This window comes from Nycticebus coucang, chromosome 18, assembly GCF_027406575.1.
Source record: "Nycticebus coucang isolate mNycCou1 chromosome 18, mNycCou1.pri, whole genome shotgun sequence".
Lineage (NCBI taxonomy): Eukaryota > Metazoa > Chordata > Mammalia > Primates > Lorisidae > Nycticebus > Nycticebus coucang.
In genome coordinates, this window is record NC_069797.1 from 23392583 (window position 1) to 23419093 (window position 26511).

General features: G+C 40.1%; 1 protein-coding gene and 1 non-coding gene across 4 annotated transcripts in view; one reads left to right on the forward strand and one right to left on the reverse strand.

Moving 5' to 3' along the window:
- The window catches only part of RABEP1 (rabaptin, RAB GTPase binding effector protein 1), a 116820-nt gene that overhangs the window by 75686 nt on the left and 14623 nt on the right, over positions 1 to 26511 (forward strand). For all 3 annotated transcript variants that reach the window (XM_053569318.1, XM_053569320.1, XM_053569319.1), the window contains exon 11: positions 3202 to 3318. In XM_053569318.1, the coding sequence (XP_053425293.1) occupies positions 3202 to 3318 (117 nt within the window). The remainder of the gene's footprint in view (positions 1 to 3201; positions 3319 to 26511) is intronic.
- LOC128571359 (U6 spliceosomal RNA) lies at positions 25054 to 25160 on the reverse strand. Its single transcript, XR_008375789.1, has one exon. It is a non-coding gene; the product is annotated as a U6 spliceosomal RNA (small nuclear RNA).

A 26511-nucleotide genomic window follows, 5' to 3' on the forward strand; every position in this document is an offset into this window, starting at 1 on the left:
ATTTTGTTAAGTTATAAACTAATCTTTTCTTCTGAATTTTCTTGTGAAAACAAAAAGTTATGAAATAATCTGGTACATGCAATGGCAGTTTCATTTCCAGTAGGTGCTCACTAGGGACTCTGCTTTGCATGTCTGTGCTCCATTAACTTGCATTACCACATAGGGCAGTCCAGGGCGTGGCGGACTGGACTATAATAAAACAGAGTACTGTTTTATCTCTCCCTGCCTGCCCCTTCTGCCCAAAGTCTAAAAGTGAAGTTGTCCGCTAGGCGTGATGTCTCATGCCTGTAATCCTAGTACTCTGGGAGGCCGAGGCAGGTGGATTGCATGAGTTCAAGACCAGTCTGAGCAAGAGCAAGACCCCATCTCTACTAAAAATAGAAAAACTAGCCCCGTGTCATGGTAGGTGGCTGTAGTCCCAGCTTGTCAGGAGGCTGAGGCAAGGGGATCTCTTGAGTTCAAGAGACTGAGGTTGCTGTGAGCTATGATGTTTGCCATGGCACTCTAAGCAACAGAGTGGACTCTGTCTTTGAAAAAAAAGAAAAGTGAAGTTGTCATGACTTTATACACACGGAAAGTATTTTATGATATGGAGATTTAGGGAGATAAGAGGTTGACCTGTTGGCCTCTAATAGAATAAAAGCTCAATTGAGGGTGGCGCCTGTGGCTCAGTCGGTAAGGCGCCAGCCCCGTATACCGAGGGTGGCGGGTTCAAACCCGGCCCTGGCCAAACTGCAACCAAAAAATAGCCAGGCGTTGTGGCAGGCGCCTGTAGTCCCAGCTACTTGGGAGGCCGAGGCAAGAGAATTGCTTAAGCCCAGGAGTTGGAGGTTACTGTGAGCTGTGTGAGGCCATGGCACTCTACCGAGGGCCATAAAGTGAGACTCAGTCTCTACAAAAAGAAAAAAGCTCAATTGAATGTTATATTAATCAGTATTTGGGATCGTCATAGTTTATTGCCCACTTCTTGTTAAAAGATTGTCAAGTTAGGGTTAATTTATCAGGTCACAAAAGTTAAGCTTTGGTGGATTTAATATGCTGAGATCATTAAGTTTGAAGTACCTTTCAAATAGTGTTTAATAATGGATACCTTGATAACATTTAGGAAATAATGTAGAATTTCATTAGAGTAGGCTTGTGAAAGTATATATAAGAAAAAAATGTATGTTTTTTTTTAAATGTATGTATTTTTAATATTGTTCTTTGGCTGTTATGAAGTGTTCCCTTAGTCTTCAAAAGTCTTTTAAGTAGATTAAAATGATGGTTTAATATTTTCTTTTTTTTTTTTTTTCTGGTTCCATTTTTATTTTATTTTTTTTCAATTTTCTTTCTTTCTTTCTTTCTTTCTTTTTATTGTTAAATCATAGCTGTGTACATTAGTACAATCAAGGGGTACAATGTGCGGGTTTCATGTACAATCTGAAATATTCTTCATCAAACTGTTCAACGTCGCCTTCATGGCATTTTCTTAGTTACTGTATTCAGGCATTTGTATTCTGTATTTAGTAAGTTTCGCCTGTACCCATTCTAAGATGCACTGTAGATGTGGCCCCACCCATCCCTCCACCAAAACCTCCCCCGATGATTTAATATTTTCAAATGTCATTGGCATTCAGTTCCTTCATTTACTGTGAGTTTTTTTCACAGATCGCTTAAAGTTAAATTTCTAAAGCTACAGATAGTCTCCAAGTTACAGATGAGTTAGGTTCTATAAGTTTGTTCTTAAGTTGAATTTGTATGTAAGGTGAAATGGGTATATTTACCTATGACCTGTAATAGCCTCTGTTTGTAAGCACAAGTTGTATGTAATTTGTATGTATTCGTAACTTGAAGACTGCTTATATTTGCAAAACTAGTATCACTAGCCTCTGATAGAGTAGCGTGGAAATGGGCTATGTTGGATTCTATAGACATTCCGGTATAATACTTACCGGTACCTGGCATTTTGCTGAGTCCTGGGGATTTAGGTGCCACTAGAACGCAGTTACTGCCTACAAGGAGCTTTTGGTGTTGCTGATCAGTTATAGTTTGTTACTGGAGATACACACATTGAACTAGAGGATGGGCATTTAACTTTGGTCTCAGGAAAGGTAACACTTGAGCTGAGTTTGTTTTAGCAGGAATGTCCAATCTTTTTTTTCCTCTGCTGCACATTAGAAGAGTAAAAATTGGCTCAGCACCTGTAGCTCAAGCGGCTAAGGCACCGGCCATATACACCAGAGCTGGCGGGTTCAAGGCAGGTTCGAATCCAGCCTGGGCTGCCAAACAACAATGACAACTACAACCAAAAAATAACCGGGCATTGTAGTGGGCGCCTGTAGTCCCAGCTACTTGGGAGGCTGAGGCAACAGAAATGCTTAAGCCCAGGAGTTTGAGGTTGCTGTGAGCTGTGATGCCATGGCACTCTACCCAGGGTGACAGCTTGAGGCTCTGTCTCAAAAAGAAAAAAAGGTAAAAATTGTCTTGGGTCACACATTAAATACACAAACACTAATGAAAGCTGATAAGCAAAAAAAGTCTATACATACTTTGCATGATATCCGACACCAAAGATAATCAAAAAAGCCCTCACAAAATCAGCATGTGGCCTGCAGCTTGAAGGTTGAACACCTGTGTTTTAGAGCCTTGGTAAAAATTAGGAAAATAAATAGGAAATGGATGGAGAGAAAGATGTACAAAAAAAAAGAATAATGAGAGAAAATGATGTGTTCTAGGAACTATGAGTAGTTTCTGTGGCTGGGCATAGAGAGTGTGTCTTGCAAAATAATGGGAGGGGAAGTTATAAAGGAAGGCACGAGACCATTGAGGGAGGGGTGATGATTGAAGGGGTTTAAATTTTACCCTGAAGACTTTCAGAGGCATTTAGGGCTTTTAAGAAGGGAAATTATGTGATTTCGTTTTCATAAAATTTGTAGTGTTAATGTGGATTATATGTAGATCGGAGGCCAGAGCCATAGCCTAGAGGACCCACAGGGAAAAACAGATATTTTCAGATGAGATAATGTATGTGAAAAGTGATTTGTTAAATGTAAAAAGCACAGTACAGTTGTCATGTGTCTCATTTCTTCCTGAATTGATAAATCTGTATGTTTCTCAGAAACAAAGATTAGAGATTTTTGTAAATGGTAGAGTTAGCAATTGTTTGAAAATTTATATAGGAATTCTTGCTTTTCTTTCTTACTGACTTTTTAAATGATATAGGTGAAAAAACTACAGGTGATGCTGAGGCAAGCTAATGACCAATTAGAGAAGACAATGAAAGAGAAACAGGAGCTGGAAGACTTCATAAAGCAGAGCAGTGAAGATTCGAGTCATCAGGTAAATGAGGATTTTCACAATGTGTCCCGTGGGAATGACTAAGTCTTGGAAATAAAAAATTTGAAAAACTGACCAGGTATGGTGTTGTGGGCCTGTAGTCTCAGCTACTTGGGAGGCTGAAGTGGGGGGATTATTTGAGCCTAAGAGTTCAAGGCTGCGGTGCTTATGCCTATGAACAGCTAGTGCACTCTTGCCTGGGCAACATAGTGAGACTGTTTCCTCAAAAATAAATAAATAAATAAATATCATGTTTCTTTTGCCCTAAAGATATGGATTTTCTCTCAGATAAAAAGATCTCTTTCTGATCTTTCTTTAGTGTGTATTTTATAGGGTTTGGGGGGTTTTCTTTTGGTCAGTGAATGTCAGGAGGCTCTGATTTTCTTTTTCCCTTTTTATTGTTATTATGTTTTTCTGTTGCATAAGAAACCTGATAAGGAAGATAGAGTTATTTTCTTTTAAACTTTTTAAAAGTTTAGAATACATAGAAGAAAGAAAACATACACAGATATACCAGACATACCCGAGCTAGCATCTGTGCAAGCACTATTGAGATCAGGCAATAGAACATTAGGCAGTACCCTCCGAAGCCCTCACTCTCTGCACATGTAACCCTCTTCTGAAAGGTAACCACTGTCCTAACTTCTAACACCTTTAGTCTGTTTCTTAATTTGGAAAAGTGAAGCCATGTAATAGGTATTCTTTGGTGTGTGTCTTCCTCCATTCAGTAGTGTTAAGATTCCTATTCCTGATGTAATTTTTTCATTTTTATTGTCGTATAGTCGTACTGTGGTACAGTTTGTTCATCCTAATGTTGATGGATGTTTAGTTGTCAGTCCTGGGATATTTTGAGTGATACTACTTTGAAATTTGTGTATAGGGTTTGGTGGACATACTTGTGTTGGGTATATTTGTAGGAGTAGAATACTGGAGTGAAAATGTTCAAAACTTATATTCAAAATGCCAAACAGTTTTTATTTTTCTTTATGTATACATTAGTGCAATCATGGGGCACCATACACTTGTTTTATATAACATTTGACATATTTTATTATTTTTTTTATTTTATTTTATTTTATTTTTTGGCCGGGGCTGGGTTTGAACCCGCCACCTCTGGCATATGGGACTGGCGCCCTACTCCTTGAGCTACAGGCGCCGCCCCATTTGACATATTTGAATCACACTGGTTAATATAGCCTTCCTGGCATTTTCTATTTATTGTGTTGAGGCATTTTCATTCTACATTTAGTAAGTTTCATATGTACCCTTGTAACATGCACCGTAGGTGTGGTCCCACTGATCACCCTCCCTCCATCCATCTACCCCTCCTTCCCCCTTCCCCATATTCTTAGGTTATAATTGGGCTATATCTTTCATATGAAAGCTATAAATCAATTTCATAGTAGGGCTGAGTACATTGGATACTTTTTCTTCCATTCTTGAGATACTTTACTAAGAAGAATATGTTCCAGCTCCATCCATGTAAACATGAAAGAGGTAAAGTCTCCATCTTTCTTTAAGGCTGCATAATATTCCATGGTGTACATATACCACAATTTATGAATCCATTCGTGGATCAGTGGGCACTTGGCCTTTTTCCATGACTTAGCAATTATGAATTGGGCTGCAATAAACATTCTGGTACAGAGCGGCGCCTGTGGCTCAGTCCGTAAGGCGCCGGCTCCATATATGGAGGGTGGCGGGTTCAAACCCGGCCCCGGCTGAACTGCAAACCAAAAAAAATAGCTGGGTGTTGTGGCGGGCACCTGTAGTCCCAGCTACTCGGGAGGCTGAGACGAGAATTGCTTAAGCCCAAGAGTTGGAGGTTGCTGTGAGCTGTGTGATGCCATGGCACTCTACTGAGGGCCATAAAGTGAGACTCTGTCTCTACCAAAAAAAAAAAAAACATTCTGGTACAAATATCTTTGTTATAATGTGATTTTTGGTCTTCTGGGTACATACCTACTAGAGGAATTGTAGGATCGAATGGCAGGTCTATTTTTAGATCTCTGAGTGTTCTCCAAACATCTTTCCAAAAGGAACGTATTAGTTTGCATTCCCACCAGCAGTGTAGAAGTGTTCCCTTTTCTCCACATCCACGCCAACATCTCTGGTCTTGGGATTTTGTGATATGGGCTAATCTTACTGGAGTTAGATGATATCTCAAAATAGTTTTGATTTGCATTTCTCTGATGATTAAGGTTGATGAGCATTTTTTCGTATGTCTGTAGGCCCTGCACCTGTCTTCTTCACAGAAGTTTCTCTTCAAGTCTCTTGCCCAGCCTGCGATGGGATCATGTGTTCTTTTCTTGCTTATACGTTTGAGTTCTCTGTGGATTCTGGTTATTAAACCTTTGTTGGAGACATAACCTACAAATATCTTCTCCCATTCTGAGGGCTGTCTGCTTGCTTTACTTACTGTGTTCTTGGTTGTGCAGAAGCTTTTTAGTTTGATCAGGTCCCAGTAGTGTATTTTTGATGCTGCTTCAATTTCCTGGGGGGAGGGGAGGCCTCCTCATAAAACATTTGCCCAGGCCGATTACTTCAAGACTTTTCCCTGCACTCTCTTCTAGTATTTTTATAGTTTCATGTCTTAAGTTTAAATCTTTAATCCAGTGAGAGTCTATCTTAGTTAATGGTGAAAGGTGTGGGTCCAGTTTCAGTCTTCTACAGGTCACCAGCCAGTTCACCCAGCACCATTTGTTAAATAAGGAATCTTTTCCCCACTGAATGTTTTTAATTGGCTTGTCAAAGATCAAATAACGGTAAGTAGCTGGGTTCATCTCTTGGTTCTCTATTCTGTTCCAGACATCTACCTCTCTGTTTTTGTGCCAGTACCATGCTGTTTTGATCATTACGATTTATAGTATACTCTGAGATCTGATAGCGTGATTCCTCCTGCTTTGTTTTTATTTCTGTGTAATGTCTTGGCTATTCGAGGTTTTTCTGATTCCATATAAAACGAAGTATTTTTTCAAGATCTTTAATCTTTATAGGGATTGCATTAAAATTGTATATTGCTTTGGGCATTTTAACAATGTTGATTCTTCCCAGCCATGAGCATGGTATGTTTTTCCATTTGTTAACATTTTCAGCTATTTTTTTTCTTAGAGTTTCATATTTCTCTTTATAGAGATCTTTCATGTCCTTTGTTAGATAAACTCACAAATATTTCATCTTCTTTGACACTACTGTGAATGGATTGGAGCCCTTGACTGTTTTTTCAGCTTGACTATTATTTGTATATTTAAAGGCTATGGATTTATGAATGTTGATTTTGTAACCTGAGACACTGCTGTATTCCTTGATCACTTCTAAGAGTTTTGTAGTAGAATCCCTGGTGTTTTCCAGATATACAATCACATCATCTGCAAAGAGTGAAAGTTTGATCTCATTCTGACCCCATATGGATACCCTTAATCACCTTTTCTTCCGTAATTGTGATGGCTAAAACTTCCATTACAATGTTAAAGAGCAATGGAGACAATGGGCAACCTTGCCTGGTTCCTGATCTGAGTGGAAATGACTTCAGTTTAACTCCATTCAATACGATACTGGCTGTGGGTTTGTTGTAGATGGCCTCCATCGGTTTAAGAAATGTCCCTTCTATACCAATTTTCTTAAGTGTTGTAATCATATAGGGATGATGGATATTATCAAAAGCTTTTTCTGCATCAATTGAGAGAATCATATGGTCTTTGTTTTTTAATTTGTTTATGTGCTGAATTATATTTATAGATTTACATATATCGAACCAGCCTTGAGACCCTGGTCAACCCACTTGGTCATGATGTATAATTTGTTTGATGTGTTGCTGGATTCTGTTTGTTAGGATCTTGTTGAATATTTTTACATCAATACTCATTAGTGATATTGGTCTATAATTTTCTTTTCTTGTTGGGTCTTTTCCTGGTTTGGGGATCAAGGTGATGTTTGCTTCATAGAACATATTGCTTCCTTCTTTTTCCTTATTTTGAAACAGGTTGAGTAAAATAGGTACTAGTTCCTCTTTAAAGGTTTGGTAGAATTCTGACATGAAGCCATCTGGTCCCGGGCTTTTATTTTTGGGGAGATTTTGTATGAATTATGCTATTTCAGAACTTGATACAGGCCTGCTCAACATTTCCACTTGATCCTAGCTAAGTCTTGGAAGGTGACATGTTTACAAGTATTGGTCAGTTTCCTTCAGATTTTCATATTTCTGAGAATAAAGTTTCTTGTAATATTCATTAAGGATTTTTTGAATTTCTGAGGGGTCTGTTGTTATTTCGTCTTTGTCATTTCTGATTGATGAAATCAGAGATTTTACTCTTTTTTTCCTGGTTAGGTTAGCCAAAGTTTAACTATTTTATTGACCTTTTCAAAAAACCAACTTTTTGATTTATTGATCTGTTGTATAATCCTTTTGTTTTCAATTTCATTTAATTCTGCTCTAATTTTGGTTATTTCTTTTCTTCTACTGGGTTTGGGGTTGGAATGTTCTTCCTTTTCCAGTTGCTTGAGATGTCCCATTAAGTTGTTAACTTCCTCTCTTTTCATTTTTTTGAGGAAGGCTTGCAGTGCTATAAATTTCCCTCTTAGGACTGCCTTTGCAGTATCCCAGAGGTTCTGATAATGTATGTCTTCATTGTCGTTTTGTTCCAAGAATTTGGTAATTTCCTTTTTAATCTTGTCTATGAGCCAGCTATCATTCAGCATAAGGTTATTTAACTTCCATGTTTTTGTATGAGAATGCAGATTCCTGTTGTTACTGAGTTCAACTTTGTTCCATGGTGGTCTGAGAAGATGCAAGGAGTAATTTCTATTCCTTTAAATTTACAGAAGTTAGAGTTGTGACGTAAGATGTGATCAATTTTGGAGTATGTTCCATGGGCTCATGAGAATAATGTGTATTCAGGTTTGTTGGGATGAAATGTTCTGTAGATGTCTGTTAAATCCCAATGTTGGATGGTTAGGTTTAAATCTAAAATTTCTTTGCTCAGCTTCTTATTGGAGGATCTGTCCAACACTGCCAAAGGAGTGTTAAAATCTCCGACTATTATGGAGCTGGAGGAAATCAAGTTGCTCATGTTTGTTTGTCTGTTAGAGTTTCTCTTATAAATTGAGGTGCATTCTGGTTGGATGCATAAATATTAATGATTGAAATCTCATCATATTGAGTATTATCCTTAACAAATATGAAGTGACCATTCTTATCCTTCCTTACTTTTGCTGGTTTAAAGCCTTGGTAGCTGCAAATAGAATTGTAACACCTACTTTTTTCTGATTTCCATTTGCCTGAAATGTAGATGACCATCCCTTCACCCTGAGCTTATATTTATCTTTTAAGGTAAGATGAGATTCTTATATGCAGCAGGTATCTGGCCTGAGTTTTTGTATCCAGTCAGCCAACCTGTGCCTCATTAAAGGACAGTTTAAGCATTCACATTAATGAAGAATATTGATAAGCCTGGTAAAATTTTGGGTATCGAGTTTTTTGAAAGTCCAGTGGACATTTTGAATCCTTTCGCCACTGTGGAAGTTGGAGTTTGATCAAAAGTTTCTGAGTGAGTTTTCTTTTGTGGTGGAGGATTGTGCTGGTCTTTATGGAGGATAGGTCTGAGAATATCCTGAAGAGCTGGTTTAATTATGGCAAATTTCTTCAACATCTGAATGTCATTAAAGTATTTAATTTCTTCATCATAGATGAAACTCAGGTTAGATGGATACAGCGTCCCGGGTTGAAAGTTATTTTGTTTTAGGAGATTAAATGTCGATGACCACCCTCTTCTAGCTTGAAAGGTTTTAGCAGAGAGATCTGCAGTCATTCTAATATTCTTCCCTTTGTAGTTTATGGTTATCTTATGTCTGGCTGCTTTCAGAATTTTCTCCTTCATATTAACTTTAGTGAAGTTCGTTATGATGTGCCTGGGGGATGTCTTATTTGGGTTGAGTCATGCTGGAGTTCTGAAACTGCTATCTGAATTTCAGAATCTCTTGCCATGTCTGGAAAATTCTCTTTCATAATTTCATGGAGAAGAGCCTCTGTGCCTTGCAAAGCCACTTCATCACTTGCAGGGATTCCTATGAGGCAAATATTAGCTTTCTTTGAATTATCCCAGAGCTCTCTGAGAGAATGATCCATTTTTGCTCTCCATTTCTGTTCCTCTTTGAGAGTTTGGGAGCATTCAAAAGCTTTGTCTTTAGTGTCAGAAATCCTTTCTTCTGCTTGTTCCACTCTGTTACTGAGGGATTCTACTGTATTTTTCAGATCTTTGAGGCCTGCAAATTCTTGCCTCAATGTGTCAAAATCTTTGGTGATTTTGTCTTAAAATTTGTTGAATTCTTGAGACACTTTTGAATTGCTTGTGGAATTTCTAATTCAAACTTTTCCTCCATTCTGTTAATCTTGTTTGCAATCCAAATCCAGAATTTGATTTCTGACATCTCGGCCATCTGTTTATGAATGGGATCTTTAGTTGCATCTGCCATATCTTTCCTTGGGGGGGTTGATCTACTCTAGTTATTCATGTTACTGGAGTTTTTTCTGCTGATTCCACCCCATGATTATTTTACACCGTTTGACTAGATGAGCAGATAAAGAGAAGTTGGGTTGGGGGCTCCAGGAGTAGTGATTAACCAGCCCTTTGCCCAAAAGTTGGGACTAGTGTCTGTTCTTTTTCTTCTGGAGCTTTGCCAAGGACCCATACAGTGCTATGGCCTGAGAAACTGGGGACCTGCTTAGTGTGGTGGGGCTAAGTGGCTCTGTCTTGTTTTCAGCTGGTCTCTGTCCTACCCTAGTAAATCAGTTACTCTGGGTTGAAGTCTCAGCTGTGGCGAAATAGCAGCAATTATGTCACCCTGCCCCCCACAGGCAACAAGTGGAAAAGGAAAATCAAACCTTTCTACAACCACACACCCAGGGTACCACTTGGATAGTCCTCAGATGATTGGCCCCGTTCAAGAGGTCCAAATCAATTGTCTCAGTCAGCACCTCTCTCAGGTGGGAGAGTTTAAAAGGTCTCTGGCAACTGGATCTCAGGGGTCTGCTGACAACTCAAATATGACTCGCTCTGGTACTCCATGAGGTAAGGTGGACCTACCCAGCAAATAGATTAGTCTGGGAAGTTTGATGCCTCATTCCCCACCTTGCACTTCTGTCACACCCAGTCACTGATAACCCCGCAGGGCTGTGACCCAGTTGCCTCCAATGAGCAGATCCTCCGGGGGTTTGCACCTGCCTGAATCACAGGGATATCTATGTCTCCTCAGCCAGGCCGCTGCTCTCTGCCACTGTCTGGCAGGGGGAGGTGAGGCCTGACAACCTCGGGTGCTTAATGGAGGCTGGGTCTGTTTACTCAGTTCCAGCCCTGTCCCTGATAGATTTTAACTGACAGAACAGAACAACTTCACAGAATTTGTTTCTGTCCCGCTGTCTTCCCCTGCAGAAGAGAGGCTGTTAGAGTTCACAGAACCTGCGCCTCAGGCCCTTTCTGTGCTGCTGCCTGGTCAAATGCAGTTTGGTATTGGAGTGGCATGGTTAGCTGTCAGTTCCAGCCTCTGCCTGCCCTCCTTTGTATCGGCTAATGATCCCCTGAGGGCCGGGTGTGTCTTAGGCTCAGTATAGCGGTTCTCTGGGTCAGCTCCACGCTGGGTGCTTGTGTATTCTAGTCCCCATGCTCTGCCCAGGCCAGTACCACCTCAGGCAAACCCTTTACTCACAGGGCCTGCATTTTCATCCCATATCTGTTCTGCCAGTGACTGCCACCAGAGAAGATGCCTGGCATGCCCAGAGAGACAGGGGGCATGACTCTAGAATATCCAGGGGTGAGCCGTGTTGTTGCCGAAGTGGCTGCTGCTCTGTGCCTCAGGGCACCCCTGCTCCTGTATGGTTCCCTGTCAGCCGACCGTCCTCTTCTTACTCCCGTGCCACAGAATCAGCACTTGACCAGCAGCAATGCATGCCCTGTCCATACCTCTCCTGAAAATACTCAAGAATCTGGACTCCTGGGGGACAGGTTTCCAGACCTCAGAGTGAGAGTGGAGGGGAGTGCTGGGAGGTCAGAATTGCATGTAGAGAATATATACAGTTTTATGCCTGGCAGGATAGCGCTGTGGCACCCTAATAGGGTCCCGTTTTTAGAGGGTCTCTCCCGTGGGATATAATGGGCGGACTTTTGAACTCTGCTTGCTTGTTTGTATGGAGTACTGTGAGCCGTTCTCATAGGGAAGGGGACTCTCATCTGCTTGGCAATGGATTTTGTACGTTTTGTTTGTATCCTTGGGGTTGCAGCTCGCCTCAGCAGGGTTGGTGTGCGTTCTTCAACCTTCTCTCTTGGCACAGCTCTAATCCACCAGGTTACTTGTTAAATTTCTGTCCTTTAACTCTGCTTCTGGACGGGAGTCTCTGTGGAAAGCTGGCTGCAGTCAGCCATCTTGTCTCCACCCCCCCACTCCATCCCCCCCCTCCAAACAGTTTTTCCAAGTGAGATTCCTGCTCCATCTTATACTCATTTATCTATTGGATTGTCTTTTTCAGTCTACCTTTTTTAGGGGGGATTTATTGAGGGTACAAAGAATGAGTACTTTAAAAAAATTAGTACAGATTGCATTTGTTAGATAACTTCCTGCTTATAAATGTGCTCCACCCCCAAGAGGTGTGCCATACACCATGACCCCCATCCCCCACCTTCCAATTCTCTCCCCACTTATTCATTCTCCTACCCACCCCTTGTATTAGCTCATCTACTGCCTTCACATTAGAATTGAGTACATTGGATTTTTTTTTTTTTTTTGTAGAGACAGAGTCTCACTTTACCGCCCTCGATAGAGTGCCATGGCGTCACACGGCTCACAGCAACCTCTAACTCTTGGGCTTACGCAATTCTCTTGCCTCAGCCTCCCGAGCAGCTGGGACTACAGGTGTCCGCCACAACGCCCGGCTAGATTTTTTTTTTTTTTATTGTTGGGGATTCATTGAGGGTACAATAAGCCAGGTTACACTGATTGCATTTGTTAGGTAAAGCCACTCTTGCAATCATGTCTTGCCCCCAGAAGGTGTGGCAACACCAAGGCCCCACCCTCCTCCCTCCTTCCCTCTCTCTGCTTTTCCTTCCCCCACATGAACTTAATTGTCATGAATTGTCCTCATATCAAAATTGAGTACATAGGATTCATGCTTCTCCATTCTTGTGATGCTTTACTAAGAATAATGTCTTCCACTTCCATCCAGGTTAATATGAAGGATGTAAAGTCTCCATTTTTTTTAATAGCTGAATAGTATTCCATGGTGTTCATATACTACAGCTTGTTAATCCATTCCTGGGTTGGTGGGCATTTAGGCTGTTTCCACATTTTGGCGATTGTAAATTGAGCTGCAATAAACAGTCTAGTACAAGTGTCCTTAAGATAAAAGGATTTTTTTCCTTCTGGATAGATGCCCAGTAATGGGATTGCAGGATCAAATGGGAGGTCTAGCTTGAGCGCTTTGAGGTTTCTCCATACTTCCTTCCAGAAAGGTTGTACTAGTTTGCAGTCCCACCAGCAGTGTAAAAGTGTTCCCTTCTCTCCACATCCACGCCAGCATCTGCAGTTTTGAGATTTTCTGATGTGGGCCATTCGCACTGGGGTTAGATGGTATACAGGGTGGTTTTGATTTGCATTTCTCTAATATATAGGAATGATGAACATTTTTTTCATATGTTTGTTAGCCATTCATCTGTCTTCGTTAGAGAAGGTTTTATTCATGTCTCTTGCCCATTGATATATGGGATTGTTGGCTTTTTTCATGTGGATTAATTTGAGTTCTCTATAGATCCTAGTTCTCAAGCTTTTGTCTGATTCAAAATAGGCAAATATCCTTTCCCATTGTGTAGGTTGTCTCTTTGCTTGTTGTCTCCTTAGCTGTACAGAAGCTTTTCAGTTTAATGAAGTCCCATTTGTTTATTTTTGTTGTTGTTGCAATTGCCATGGCAGTCTTCATGAAGTCTTTCCCCAGGCCAGTATCTTCCAGTGTTTCTGTTATGCTTTCTTTGAGGATTTTTATTGTTTCATGCGTTAAATTTCAGTCCTTTTTCCATCTTGAATCAATTTTTGTGAATGGGGAAAGGTGTGGGTCCAGTTTCAGTCTTTTACATGTGGATATCCAGTTCTCCGAACACCATTTATTGAATAGGGAGTCTTTCCCCCAAAGTATGTTCTTGTTTTGGTTTATCGAAGTTTGGATGGTTCTAAGATGTTAGTTTCATTTCTTGGTTTTCTATTCGATTCCAAGCATCTATGTCTCTATTTTTGTGCCAGTACCATGCTGTCTTGACTACTGTGACTTTGTAGTACAGACTAAAATCTGGTATGCTGATACCCCCCGCTTTATTTTTATTACTAAGAACTCCCTTAGCTATACGGGTTCTTTTCCGGTTCCATAAAAAACGCAGAATCATTTTTTCCAAATCTTGAAAGTATGATGTTGGTATTTTGATAGGAATGGCATTGAATAGGTGGATTGCTTTGGGAAGTATAGACATTTTAACAATGTTGATTCTGCCCATCCACGAGCATGGTGTGTTCTTCCATTTGTTAAAATCCTCTGCTATTTCCTTTCTTGAGGATTTCATAATTTTCTTGATAGAGGTCTTTCACCTCCTTTGTTAGGTATATTCCTAGGTATTTCATTTTCTTTGAAACTATGGTGAAGGGAGTTGTGTCCTTAATTAGCTTCTCATCTTGACTGTTATTGGCATATACAAAGGCTACTGACTTGTGGACATTGATTTTATATCCTGAAACATTAGTGTATTTTTTGATGACTTCTAGGAGTCTTATGGTTGAGTCTTTGGGATTCTCTAAGTATAAGATCATGTCATGAGCAAAGAGGGAGAGTTTGACCTCCTCTGCTCCCATTTGGATTCCCTTTATTTCCTTGTCTTGCCCAATTGTATTAACTTCCAGCACTATGTTAAAAAGTAAAGATGACAGAGGACAACCTTGTCTGGTTCCAGTTTTAACAGGAAAAGCTTTCAATTTTACTCCATTCAGTAAAATACTGGCTGTGGGTTTGTCATAGATAGCTTCAATCAGTTTTAGAAATGTGCCACCTATGCCTATACTCTTCAGTGTTCTAATTAGAAAAGGATGCTGGATTTTATCAAATGCTTTTTCTGCATCTATTGAGAGGATCATATGATCTTTATTTTTGCCTCTGTTAATATGGTGGATAATGTTTATGGACTTGCCTATGTTAAACCAGCCTTGCATCCCTGGGATGAAACCTACTTGATCATGATGTATGACTTTTTTGATGATAAGCTGTAATCTATTGGTTAGGATTTTGTTGAGAATTTTTGCATCTGTATTCATGAGTGACATTGGTCTGAAATTCTCCTTTTTGCTTGGGTCTCTTCCTGGTTTTGGTATCAGGGTGATGTTTGCTCCATAGAATGTGTTGGGGAAGATTCCTTCTTCCTCAGTTTTTTGGAATAATTTCTGTAATACAGGAATAAGCTCTTCCTTGAAGGTTTGATAGAATTCTGGTGTGAAGCCATCTGGACCAGGGCATTTTTTGGTTAGAAGCTTCTTTATTGTTTCTTTAATCTCAGTGCTTGATATTGGTCTGTTCAGGAGCTCTATTTCTTCCTGGCTAAGTCTAGGGAGAGGGTGTGATTCCAAATATTGATCCATTTCCTTTACATTGTCAAATTTCTGGGCATAGAGTTTCTGGTAGTATTCAGAGATGATGTCTTGTATCTCTGTGTGATCAGTTGTTATTTTCCCTTTATCATTTGTGATTGAGGTTACTAGAGATTTTACTTTTCTATTTCTCGTTAGTCTGGCCAATGGTTTATCTATTTTAGTAATTTTTTCAAAAAACCAACTCCTTGTTTCATTAATTTTCTGAATGATTCTTTGTTTTCAATTTCATTGATCTGTGATTTGATTTTGGAGATTTCTTTTCTTCTCCTGACGTTAGGCTTAGATTGTTCTTCTTTTTCCAACTCCATAAGATGGCTTGTGAGTTTGTTGATGCTCTCTCTGTTTTTTGAATGTAGGCATCTAAAGTGATAAATTTTCCTCTCAAAACTGCTTTTGCAGTATCCCACAGGTTTTGGTAGCTTGTGTCTTCATTGTTGTTATGCTCAAGGAAGTTAATGATTTTCTGTTTTATTTCTTCCTGCACCCATCTGTTATTCAAAAGAAGATTGTTTAATTTCCATGTCTTTGTGTGGGGTCGAACATTTTTGTTCGAGTTGAGTTCCACCCTTAGTGCCTTATGGTCTGAGAAGATACAAGGTAAAATTTCAATTCTTTTGATTCTGTTGATATTTGTTTTGATTCTGTTGATATTTGTTTTGTGTTCCAGTATATTATCAATTTTGGAGAATGTTCCATGGGGTGATGAGAAGAATGTATATTCTTTATCTTTGTGATGGAGTATTCTATATGCATCTATTAAGCACAGTTGTTCTAGGGTCTCATTTAAATCTTTTATATCTTTGTTTAATTTCTGTTTAGAGGATCTGTCCATCTCTGTAAGAGGAATGTTAAAGTCCCCTGTTATTCTGGTATTATCGGATATCGTATTGCTCAGACTGAGTAAGGTCTGTTTCAAGAATCTGGGAGCATTTAAATTGGGTGCATAAATATTTAGAATTGAAACGTTTTCTTGTTGTATTTTTCCCTTGAGCAATATGAAGTGACCATCTTTGTCTTTTTTGACTTTAGTTGCTTTAAATTCACATGTATCTGAAAATAAGATCGTAACTCCTCTTTTCTTCTGAGTTCCATTTGCCTGAAAAATTGTCTTCCAACCCTTGACTCAGAGCTTTAATTTGTCTTTTGAAGCCAGGTGTGTTTCTTGCAGACAGCAAATGGATGGCTTGTGTTTTTTAATCTAGTCAGCCAATCTATGTCTCTTCAGTGGGGAATTCAAGCCGTTAACATTTATTGAGATAATTAATAAGTGTGGTAGTGTTCTATTCGTCTTATTTTGTGAGAGTCCATTGCTTAGTTTTATCTTTTGCATCAATGTGGAGGTTATGTTCTGTCCTTTAATTTCTGAGTTTTTACTTTGCTGCTCATCCATTGTGATGGTCAGTGTGTAGAACAGGTTGAAGTATTTCCTGTAGAGCTGGACTTGTTGTGGCGAGTTTCCTCAATGTTTGTATATCTGTAAATGATTTGATTTCTCCGTCAGTTTTAAAGCTTAGCTTAGTAGGGTACAGAATTCTGGGCTGGAAATTGTTCTGTTTAAGTAGATTAAAGGTAGATGACCCTTGTCTTGTTGCTTGGAAAGTTTCATTAGAGAAGTCTGCGGTCACTCTGATGGATTTCCCCCTGTAGGTCAACTGGCGCTTACTCCTGGCAGCTTGCAGAATCTTTTCTTTTGTCTTGACTTTGGACAGGTTCATCACAATGTGTCTTGGAGAAGCTCGGTTAGAGTTGAGGTGACCTGGGGTCCGATAGCCCTCTGAAAGCAGTGTGTCAGAATCTTTGGTGATATTTGGGAAAGTTTCTTTTATAATATTCTGTAGTATGGCTTCCATTCCTCTGGGGCATTTTTCTTCCCCTTCTGGGATTCCTATAACTCGTATGTTGGAATGCTTCATAAAATCCCATAATTCTGACAGTGAACGTTCTGCGTTCTCTCTTCTTTTCTGCCTCTTTTACTATCTGAGTTGTCTCAAGAACTTTGTCTTCTACCTCTGAAATTCTTTCTTCTGCATGGTCTAATCTATTGCTGATACTTTCCATTGCATCTTTAAGTTCCTTAATTGACTGCTTCAGTTCCTTCAGCTCTGCTGTATCCTTTCTATATTCTTCATATCGTTCATCTCTTATTTGATTCTGTTTTTGGTTTTCCTTTTGGTTATTTTCCACTTTATTAGCAGTTTCCTTCATTGTTTTCATCATGTGTATTCTAAATTCCTTTTCTGTCATTTCTAACATTTCTTTATTGGTAGAATCCTCTGCAGTAGCTACCTCGTGGTCCCTTGGAGGTGTTGTTCTGGACTGGTTCTTCATGTTGCCTGGAGTTTTCTGCTGATTCTTCCTCATGCGTTATTTATTTTATCTGTTTCCTTGCCCGAATTTTCCTTTCACTTCCTCTTGCTCTTTAAGTTCCTGTGCCTGTGGACTAAGGTTTCGATGAGTCCTTTTGGTACAGGACCAGAAGGATGAGAAGGTTGAAAAGCAAGAAGGGATGAAAGAAAGAAGGAAAGAACAAAAAGAAAGTAGAGAAAGGAGAGTGTGTGTGTAAAAGGAGTATTGACAAATAGAAGAGAGGCACAGAAAGAGGGAGACAGAGCAATATAGGTGTGCAATAGGGTACTTTGCCACAACCTTAAAAAACCCCAACTTTTGGGGGTGCCCAGTTGGGTGGTTCCCTTGAGGTCAGCAGCTCTTTGCTAACCTGATTGGACACAGTATCCCACCTCCACCAAGTAGAGAGGAAAGACAAAAATGCTATAAATCAAACCAAAACAAGCAAACAGAAAACTTTACAGGATAAAATTGGGTAAAAAACCCAAATAATCGGGGTAGAAACACTACCAAAAATGAAGTTCTAGTTATTGGAAAAGGCAGCAATGGGAAATTGTATTTATACTAGAAAACTGGAGAAAGAAAAGAAAAAATCAGTATGGAAAAGGTTGAAATTAAAAAACAAAAAAAACAACAGCAACATCAAAATAAACAAAAACAAACAAATAAACAAAATAAAAAACAACCAAAAACAAAGCAGTATATATATCTTGTTGAATATTGTCTTGGCAACAGGTGGTCTTCTGGGGTATGAGATGTTAATTGCAATGTTGATACGACTGGAGGCCTCCGCTGATTTCTCAAACCCCACAGGGTATACAACCTAAGTCTCTCTTCAGCCCTCTTAAAAGGCACTTGAAGCTTCTAAACTTGCTAAGCAGAAGCTTTCCCAGGAAAGTGTTTGTCGCTGGAATCACTGCTGAAGTGGCTATCCACTTACCCAGTGTGGCAAAACCGGTCTCACTCTGCCCCTGAGGGTTAGGGCTGTAAGGCGGCTCGGACCCTGCCTTTAGGCTGCTCAGTCAACCCCTAGGGCGGACCTTGTTGGGGCAGTTTTCTCACGATGGCTCCCTGCAGCCCTCAGCCAAACACTATTAGCTCTGTCCATCCGGCTCAGCGGCTCAGTCTGGGGTCCCAGACAACGCCTAAAGTTCTCCGCACTCCCGCTCAAGCTCTCCCCAAGGCAGTTCTACTGAGTGCCAAGTCCAAAAAAACCAAAACAGTTCACAGGTAAGGCCTTTCCGGTTTTCAGTCTACTGAAACTTACAGCTGTCGGCGGGATTAGACCAATCGAACACACGCGATTACTTGCCAGTATTCCACTGTTTTTGTCCTCCTCTTGGGGTCCAGAAGTCGTTTCCCACTGACTCCCTGTATCTTCAAAGGGGATGATTATAGGCAGATCCCGGCAGCCAGAGATGCCTGGAGTCTTATCTCCTCAGACTCACGGTGCCCAGATGCAAGGAAGCTGTTACTTGGCCCCCATCTTGCTCTCCACTGAGTACATTGGATTCTTGCTTTTCCATTCTTGTGATGCTTTACTAAGAAGAATGTGTTCCACCTCCATCCAGGTTAATACAAAAACGTAAAATTTCCATATTTTTTTTACCAACTGTATGGTATTCCCTGGTGTACATATACTATAGCTTGTTAATCCATTCCTGGGTTGGTGGGAATTTAGGCTGTGTCCGCATTTTGGCAATTGTAAATTAAGCTGCGATAAACAGTCTAGTGCAAATGTCCTTATGATAAAAGAGTTTTTTTTTTTTCTTCTGGGTAGATGCCCAGTAATGGGATTGCAGGTTCAAATGGGAGGTCTAAATTGATTTCTTTGAGGATTCTCCATACTTCCTTCCAAAAAGGTTGTATTCATTCTACTTTTTACAAATTGATTTGTAGTATTCTTTGTATAATCTTGTTAGAGTCTTTGGTAAATTTGTGTTGCAAATACGCTGTACTCAGTAGCTTATGTTTTTATTAATAGTGTCTCTTGCTGAACAGAAGTTCTTAATTTTAGTGAGTTAAATTTATTGATCTTTTGAGTTAAATTTATTGATCTTTTCTTTATGGTCAATACATTTTCTCCTATTTTCAAAAGAATGTTTTTTTACCCTGGGGTTGTGAAGATATTCTTATATATTATCTTATAAAAGCATTATTGTTTATGTCTAGGCATAGCGTAGCATAGTGGTTACAGTGCTAGCCACATGCACTGAGGGTGGTGGGTTCGAACCCAGCCCAGGCCAGCTAAATAACAATGACAACTGCAGCAACAGCAACAACAACAAAAATTAGCCGGGCGTTGTGGCAGGCACCTGTAGTCCCAACTACTTGGGAGGCTGAGGCAAGAGAATTGCTTAAGCCCAAGAACTTGAGATTGCTGTGACCTGTGACGCCATGGCACTCTACCAAGGGCGACATAGTAAGACAATGTCTCAAAATAAAAAAAAAAAGCTTTATTGTTTATAATTTACATTTTTACATGTATCTAAAATCCATGTAGAAGTGGTCTATACACATATAGGCACACATGATAAAGATAAGGGTCAAACTTTATTTTCTTCATAGAGGATAACCAGTTTCTGTACTGTTAATGAAAAAGGTTGTCTTCCTTCTATTGCTCTGCAGTGTCATATTTGTCATTTGTCAAGTGAATAGACAGGGTCACCAGAAATTCTGTGTCAAATTGCACACAAACTTTATGACCACCCTATATTTGTGCGGGTTAGTTTTAGGATTGTATTCTATTTGATTGGTCTATTTGTCTATTTTTGTGCCAGATTCTACACCGTTATTTATGTGAAATAAAATTTTCACTTGGTTCTTTTTTTCATGTTTTTATTTCTCTGTTGAGAGCTATCTTTTTATTTGTTTCAAAAGCATTTACCTTGGTAGGGCCTGGTTGCTCATGCCTGTAATGCTAGCACTCTGGGAGACTGAGATGAGCAGGATGCTTGAGCTCATGAGTTTGCAACCATCCTGAGCAAGAGTGAGACTCTGTCTCTATTAAAAATAGAAAAACTAGGGTGGTGCTTAAGGCTCAGTGGGTAGGGCACCAGCCCCATATACCGAGGGTGGCGAGTTCAAACCCAGCCCTGGCCAAACTGCACCAAAAAAATAGCTGGACGTTGTGGCAGGCGCCTATAGTCACAGCTACTCAGGAGGCTGACGCAAGAGAATCACCTAAGCCCAGGAGTTGAAGGTTGCTGTGAGCTATGATGCCACAGCCCTCTACTTGAGGGCAATAAAGTGAGACTCTGTCTCAAAAGAAAACAAAGGAAGTATTTCAAACTGTTACGTGAAACCAGCACATTGTACCCCATAATTGAACCTGGTCTGGATGTGCTAAACAAAATGACAACTAGAACCAAAAAATAGCCAGACGTTGTGGCAGGTGCCTGTAGTCCCAGCTGCTTGGGAGGCTGAGGCAAGAGAATCACTTAAGCCCAGTAGTTGGAGGTTGCTTTGAGCTGTGACACCACTGCACACTACCCACGGTAATAAAGTGAGACTCTGTCTCTACACACACACACAAAGAATAGAAAAACTAGCTGGGTATCATGGTGAGTGCTTGTAGTCCCAGCTACTCTGGAGGCTGAGGCAAGAGGATCACTTGAGCTCAAGAGTTTGAGGTTGCTGTGAGCAGTGATGATGCCATGGTGACAGAGACTCTGTCTCAAAAAAAAGTGTTTGCTATGTATATGTATCTCAGAGGTAGGTGTGGGGCTTGTGCTGATTCAGACACAGTATAGGAGAACATTTTCTCACTCTCTGCTCTCTGAGGTTATCCCTATTATTAAAGGGCTCCCAGGGACCCTGTTTCTGGGCTTGTCGCCAGAAAGTTTTACTTCCTGTGTTGCTGCAATTGTACAGCTTCACAGCTGGGCCTGCCTTCAGGTCAGTGCTATTCAGACAGTAGGAAAGAAGAAAAAACAAACAGGAAACTAACTCCTAGATAAATTGCTGCTTCTGGTTTTGATTTCCCTTCCCTTTCCCTGCTTTTGTTTATTTTTCAGAGTCCTCAGGTAGTTGCTTTTTGTATTTTGTCCAGAATATTTAGTTGTAATGAGAGAGAGGTGCCATAGCAGGCTGAGTCTATCTTGGACAGAACCGAAGTCTCAATTCTCTTATGTTTTTGCTTATCAGACATATCTTTTTTTTTCTGCTTCATACAAGAAGGATACTTTTACCAGGTGTAGAATTCTCAGAATGTACACTATTTTATTTTACCACTTTGAAGTTATTATTCCATTGCTTCTTGCTTGGAATGTTAGTCTAATTCTTGCTCCTTTGAAGGCAAGAAAGTTATTTTTTTCCCCGGCTGGTTTTTTTTTTTTTTTTCCTTTTTGGAGACTGAGTCTCACCATGTTGCCCTTGGTAGAGTGCTGTGGTGTCACAGCTCACAGCAACCTCAAACTCTGGGGCTTAAGTGATTTTCTTGCCTCAGCCTCCTGAGTAGCTGGGACTACAGGCACCAACACAACACCTGGCTATTTTTAGAGATGGAGGTCTCACTCTGGCTCACACTGGTCTCAAACCTGTGAGGTCAGGCAATCCACCCTCCTTGCTCTCCTAGAGTGCTCGGATTACATGTGTGAGCCACTGCGCCCGGCACCCCTGGCTGTTTTAAAGATTTTTTTTTTTTGTCTTTTGTTTTTAGTAGTTATACTGTATAATGTTTAGGTGTATTTTTCTTCGTATTTTTTCTGTTAGGGCTTCACAAGGATTCTTGCACCATAATGGGACAATTCTCATTCTCATTCATTATGAGTCTTTTAAAAACTTGTATTTATTAAAATTTACAAACAGGTAAGTATACATATCTCAGGTGTATAATTTGATGAATTTTTCACATGTGAAAATTTTACCAGGGTAATCTTCAGTTAGATTAAGAGGACATTTCTGATACACTCATGCCCTTTCCTAGTCAATAAATACCCTAACTATACATAAATATAACTACTTTTCTGCCTTGTAACACTGTTTATGATTAAAAGGAATCATAAAATATGTAGCCTTTTGTGTTTGTTTATTTGATCAACATTATTTATCCATATTATTTGACAAAGCAGTAGGATTTCTTTGTTTTCCTAGAATATTATGGGGATACAAAGGTTTTGGTTACATAAATTGCTTTTGTACAGTTTGTGTCAAAAGTGTGTCCATTACCCTATAGTGTTCATTGTACCTGTTGGGTGTGAATTTACCAATCCCCTTCTCTCCCTCCCTCCTGGTTAATTTCTGATGAATGTTATTTCCATATGTCCATGTAAGTGTTGATCAGATAGTTCCAATTTAATAGTGAGTACACGTGGTATTTGTTTTTCCATTCTTGTGTTACTTCACTTAGAAGGATGGTCTCCAGTTCCATTCAGGTTAATATAGGAGGTATTAATTGACTTTTTTTTAATGGCTACAGTATACATATATCATTAATCCACTCATATATTGACGGACACTTGGGTTGTTTCCACATCTTCACAACTGTGAAGTTTGCTGCTGTCAACATTCAAGTACAAGTGTCTTTTTTTTTTTTTTTTTTAACAAAATGTCTTTTTTACTTTGGGTAAATACCAAGTAGTGGGATTGCTAGATCAAATGGTAGGTCTTCTTTTAGTTCTTTGAAATATCTCTGTACTACTTTCCATAGAGCTTGTTCTAGTTTGCAGTCCCACCACCAGTGTATAAGTCGTCACAACTGACTGCTTCCGTGCTAACATTTGTGGTTTGGGGATTTTTTGTTAAAATCCATTCTCGTTGGAGTTAGGTGTTAACTCATTATGGTTTTGATTTGCATTTTCCTGATGATTAGAGATATTGAGCATGTTTTCATATGTTTGTTGGTCCTTAGTCTGTCTTTTTTTGAAAAATTCCTGTTCTTTGTCACTGGCAGGTAGGAGAGGGGAAAGAGAGAAAAAGAGTTCAGAAAGGATTGGGCCTCACACTCTGTAGAAGCCCCATGATGGATGCACCAACCAGAGGAAGAGCAATTCCTACAAGCCATATCTCAACAGCCTCTGGTGGGGTATGGGAAATGGGGAGGAAAAGAATCTGGATGGGAAGAAGATAGCACTTTGGTTGTCTCTGTCCCCCTTTCCATAAGGCAGCCAAACTAGAATGTCCAGGCTCTGGGGTCATGCAGAACCCCCAGGTTCCCAGGGACCCACTGGCCCCCTCTGGCTCCCAAGACTGGGCCAGACTTGGGAAATGTTTGTGCGGGAACAAGTGAAATGAAAACTGGGCCAGAGGCCTGGCACAGTGGCCGACGCCGGTAATTCTAGTCCTTTGAGAAGCCAAAGTGAGAGGATCCCTGGAGCTCAGGAGTTAGAGACCAACCTGAGCAAGAGCAAGACTCCTATCTCTACTAAAAATAGAAAAATTAGCCTGGCACTCTGCTGAGTACTTTTAATCCCAGCTACTTGGGAGGGTGAGGCAGGAGGATCACTTGAACCTAGGAGTTTGACGTTGCTGTGAGCTAGGCTGATGCCAGGGCACTCTAACCTGGGGAACAGAGTCAAACTTTATCTCAAAACAAAAACAAAAACAAAACTGGCCTTGGGAAATGTTTGGGAACGATTGAGATGAAAACTGAGAGGCTGAAGTCCCCTCCTGAGAACAAAGGTGTGCGGTTGGGGGAGAAGCAAAATGGCGCCTGCCCTTTAGGCTCATGTCTTTGGTGTCAGGAAATGACCCTGAGAGCATTGGCAACCTGGCACTTCATCCTTAAGAAACTCCAGTTTACCGGCGGCGGCAGCATCTTTCGGGCTTGTGAGGGTAGAAGAGCTCTCTAGCAGCTCAGGAGCCCACTGACTGCCAGACATGTGTGGGAGGGAGGAGTAAACCCCTCCCCTTCCCCTCCTTGCTGGACTCCAGGCCTCTCAGAGTTTGATCTCTGCCAGTATCTGCTCCTTCATGTTCTGCTTTGCAGCTTCTTCCCGTGGAATCTCTGGGAGGGTACTAGTTCTTTACCCATCATAGCCGCTGCTCTAAGTCACAGGATTTTTGAATCAGCATTTGGTTTTTGTTGTTGGGATACTTAATTCTTCTTCTGTCCCTCTCTTTTTGCTCTCCAGAATGTCTTACATGACCTTAAATATACAAGTCTTAAGTTCACGTCCCTTTAGGAGTCTGGGATTCAAATCTCCTAGAAGGAAAGGGGCTGTAGGTAGCATACAATGCCAGGCTGAGGTGCAGTTGTCCATTGGAAAAGAGTGCAGTTCCAGCCAGTAGTTACTTTTTAATGCTTTGAATATTCTCTTACTTGGATACACCACTATTATCTACACTGCAGTTCAAGAACATTTGGGTTGTGTCTTGTCTTTGGCTAGTATAAATTTTCTATGAACATTCTTATACGTGTTTTTTGATGGACATGTGTACTAACTGCTCTTGAAAATACATAGGAGTGAAAATAAGAGGTAATAGAAGTAATTTTCAACTACTAGATATTTCCATTGGCCATTATTTCTTCTAACATTTATTCATGTTAAACCTTATTTCATCTATGTGCCTTTTAACCACTCTCTTTTTTCTTTTTCTTTTCTTTTTTTAAGAGACAGAGTCTTATTCTGTTGCCTTTTAGCTAGAGTGCTGTTGGTTCATCATAGTTCACAGCAACCTTAAACTCTTGGGGTCAAGAAATCCATTTGCCTCGGCCTCCCACGTAGCTGGGACTACATGTGCCCATCACAATGCCTGGCTAATTCTTCTATTTTTTTTTCTTTTTTTAATATGGAACACTTTATGAATTTGCATGTCATCCTTGCATAGGGGCCATGCTAATTTTCTCTGTATCCTTCCAATTTTAGTGTATGTGCTGCTGAAGCGAGTACCTAATTCTTCTATTTTTAGTGGAGAGGGGATCTCTTCTTGCTCAGGCTGGTCTTCAACTCCTGACTTCAAACATTCTACCCACCTTGGCCTCTCAAAGTGATAGGATTACAGGTGTGAGCCCTGCACCCAGCCTGTTCATATTTAAGTGCCAGACATTGCATGTTAAAAGTTGTGAAATAACATAAAGCTTAAGATAAGGCCATTACCCTTATAAGAGGTAGTCAAGTAGTGGTACTAATAATTCTCAATCACTTTAATATAGTTGTAGGAATTGAGATTATATAAAATTATGAAGGTTGGATTATTTAGAATTCTTTTCTTTCTCTAGGCTGTTGTAGACTTTTGAGGACTCAATTCAAAGTACAAGATGTTTGCTAAGGGTCCTTTTGCTTGGTGGTTCTCAGACTTTTCCCCCACTTTATTGTGGGGCTCTCAAACACTGCTCAGCTTCTCACTGTCACATCTGTTCCTTTTGACACATGTGGGTAGAAGATTGTTCCAGATGCTGCAGTCTATTCTCCACGCATCTCCATCCTGGTCCTTTCCCCTGTAGTTCATTTTTGCTTTGTCACTTCTCCAATGCCTTCTAGTAGATAGATGTATTTTATATTTCTATACAGTTTTCTAATTCTCAATAGCAGAGTTGATTCACATTAATTTGTTACTATTGGAAGCAGAATTATGACTACTTTTTAAATATCTAAACAAAATTATTTTTATTTATAGATGTATTATAATTGTTTTGTATGAATCATCAATTTTCACATAAACTCCAGCTCAGGAACACTAAAACTAATTCAAGGGAGTTTAGAGTTCAATGATGTTATTCATGTGTATATTGTTCTTAAGTAAACCTTTTTAGAAGATAGCAGTTAGTTCAGAAAAGACTTATTTATCTTTTAAATATGTGGGGGTTTTTTGTGGCCAGAGTTTGATTTTTTTTTTTTTTTTTTTGAGACAGAGTCTCACTCTGTTGCCCTGGGTAGAGTACGATGGCCTCATAGCTCACAGCAACCTCAAATTCTTGGGCTCAAGTGATCCTCTTGTCTTAGCCTCCCAAGTAGCTGGGACTATAGGCACCCACCATAATGCCTGACAGTTTTTTGGTTGCAGTTGTCATTGTTGGTTAGCAGGCCTGGGCTGAGTTCAAACCCGCCAGCCCCCGTGTATGTGGCCGGTGCCTTAACCACTGAGCTATGGGTGCTGAGCCAAGAGAATTTGAATTTTGTATTGACTTTTTTCTTCCTCTTTAAAGAAATCTGTAAGTGCCATGGCTTATGCCTGTAATCCCAGAACTTTGGGAGGCTGAGGCAGGAGGATCACTGGAGTCCAGGAATTAGAGATCAGCAA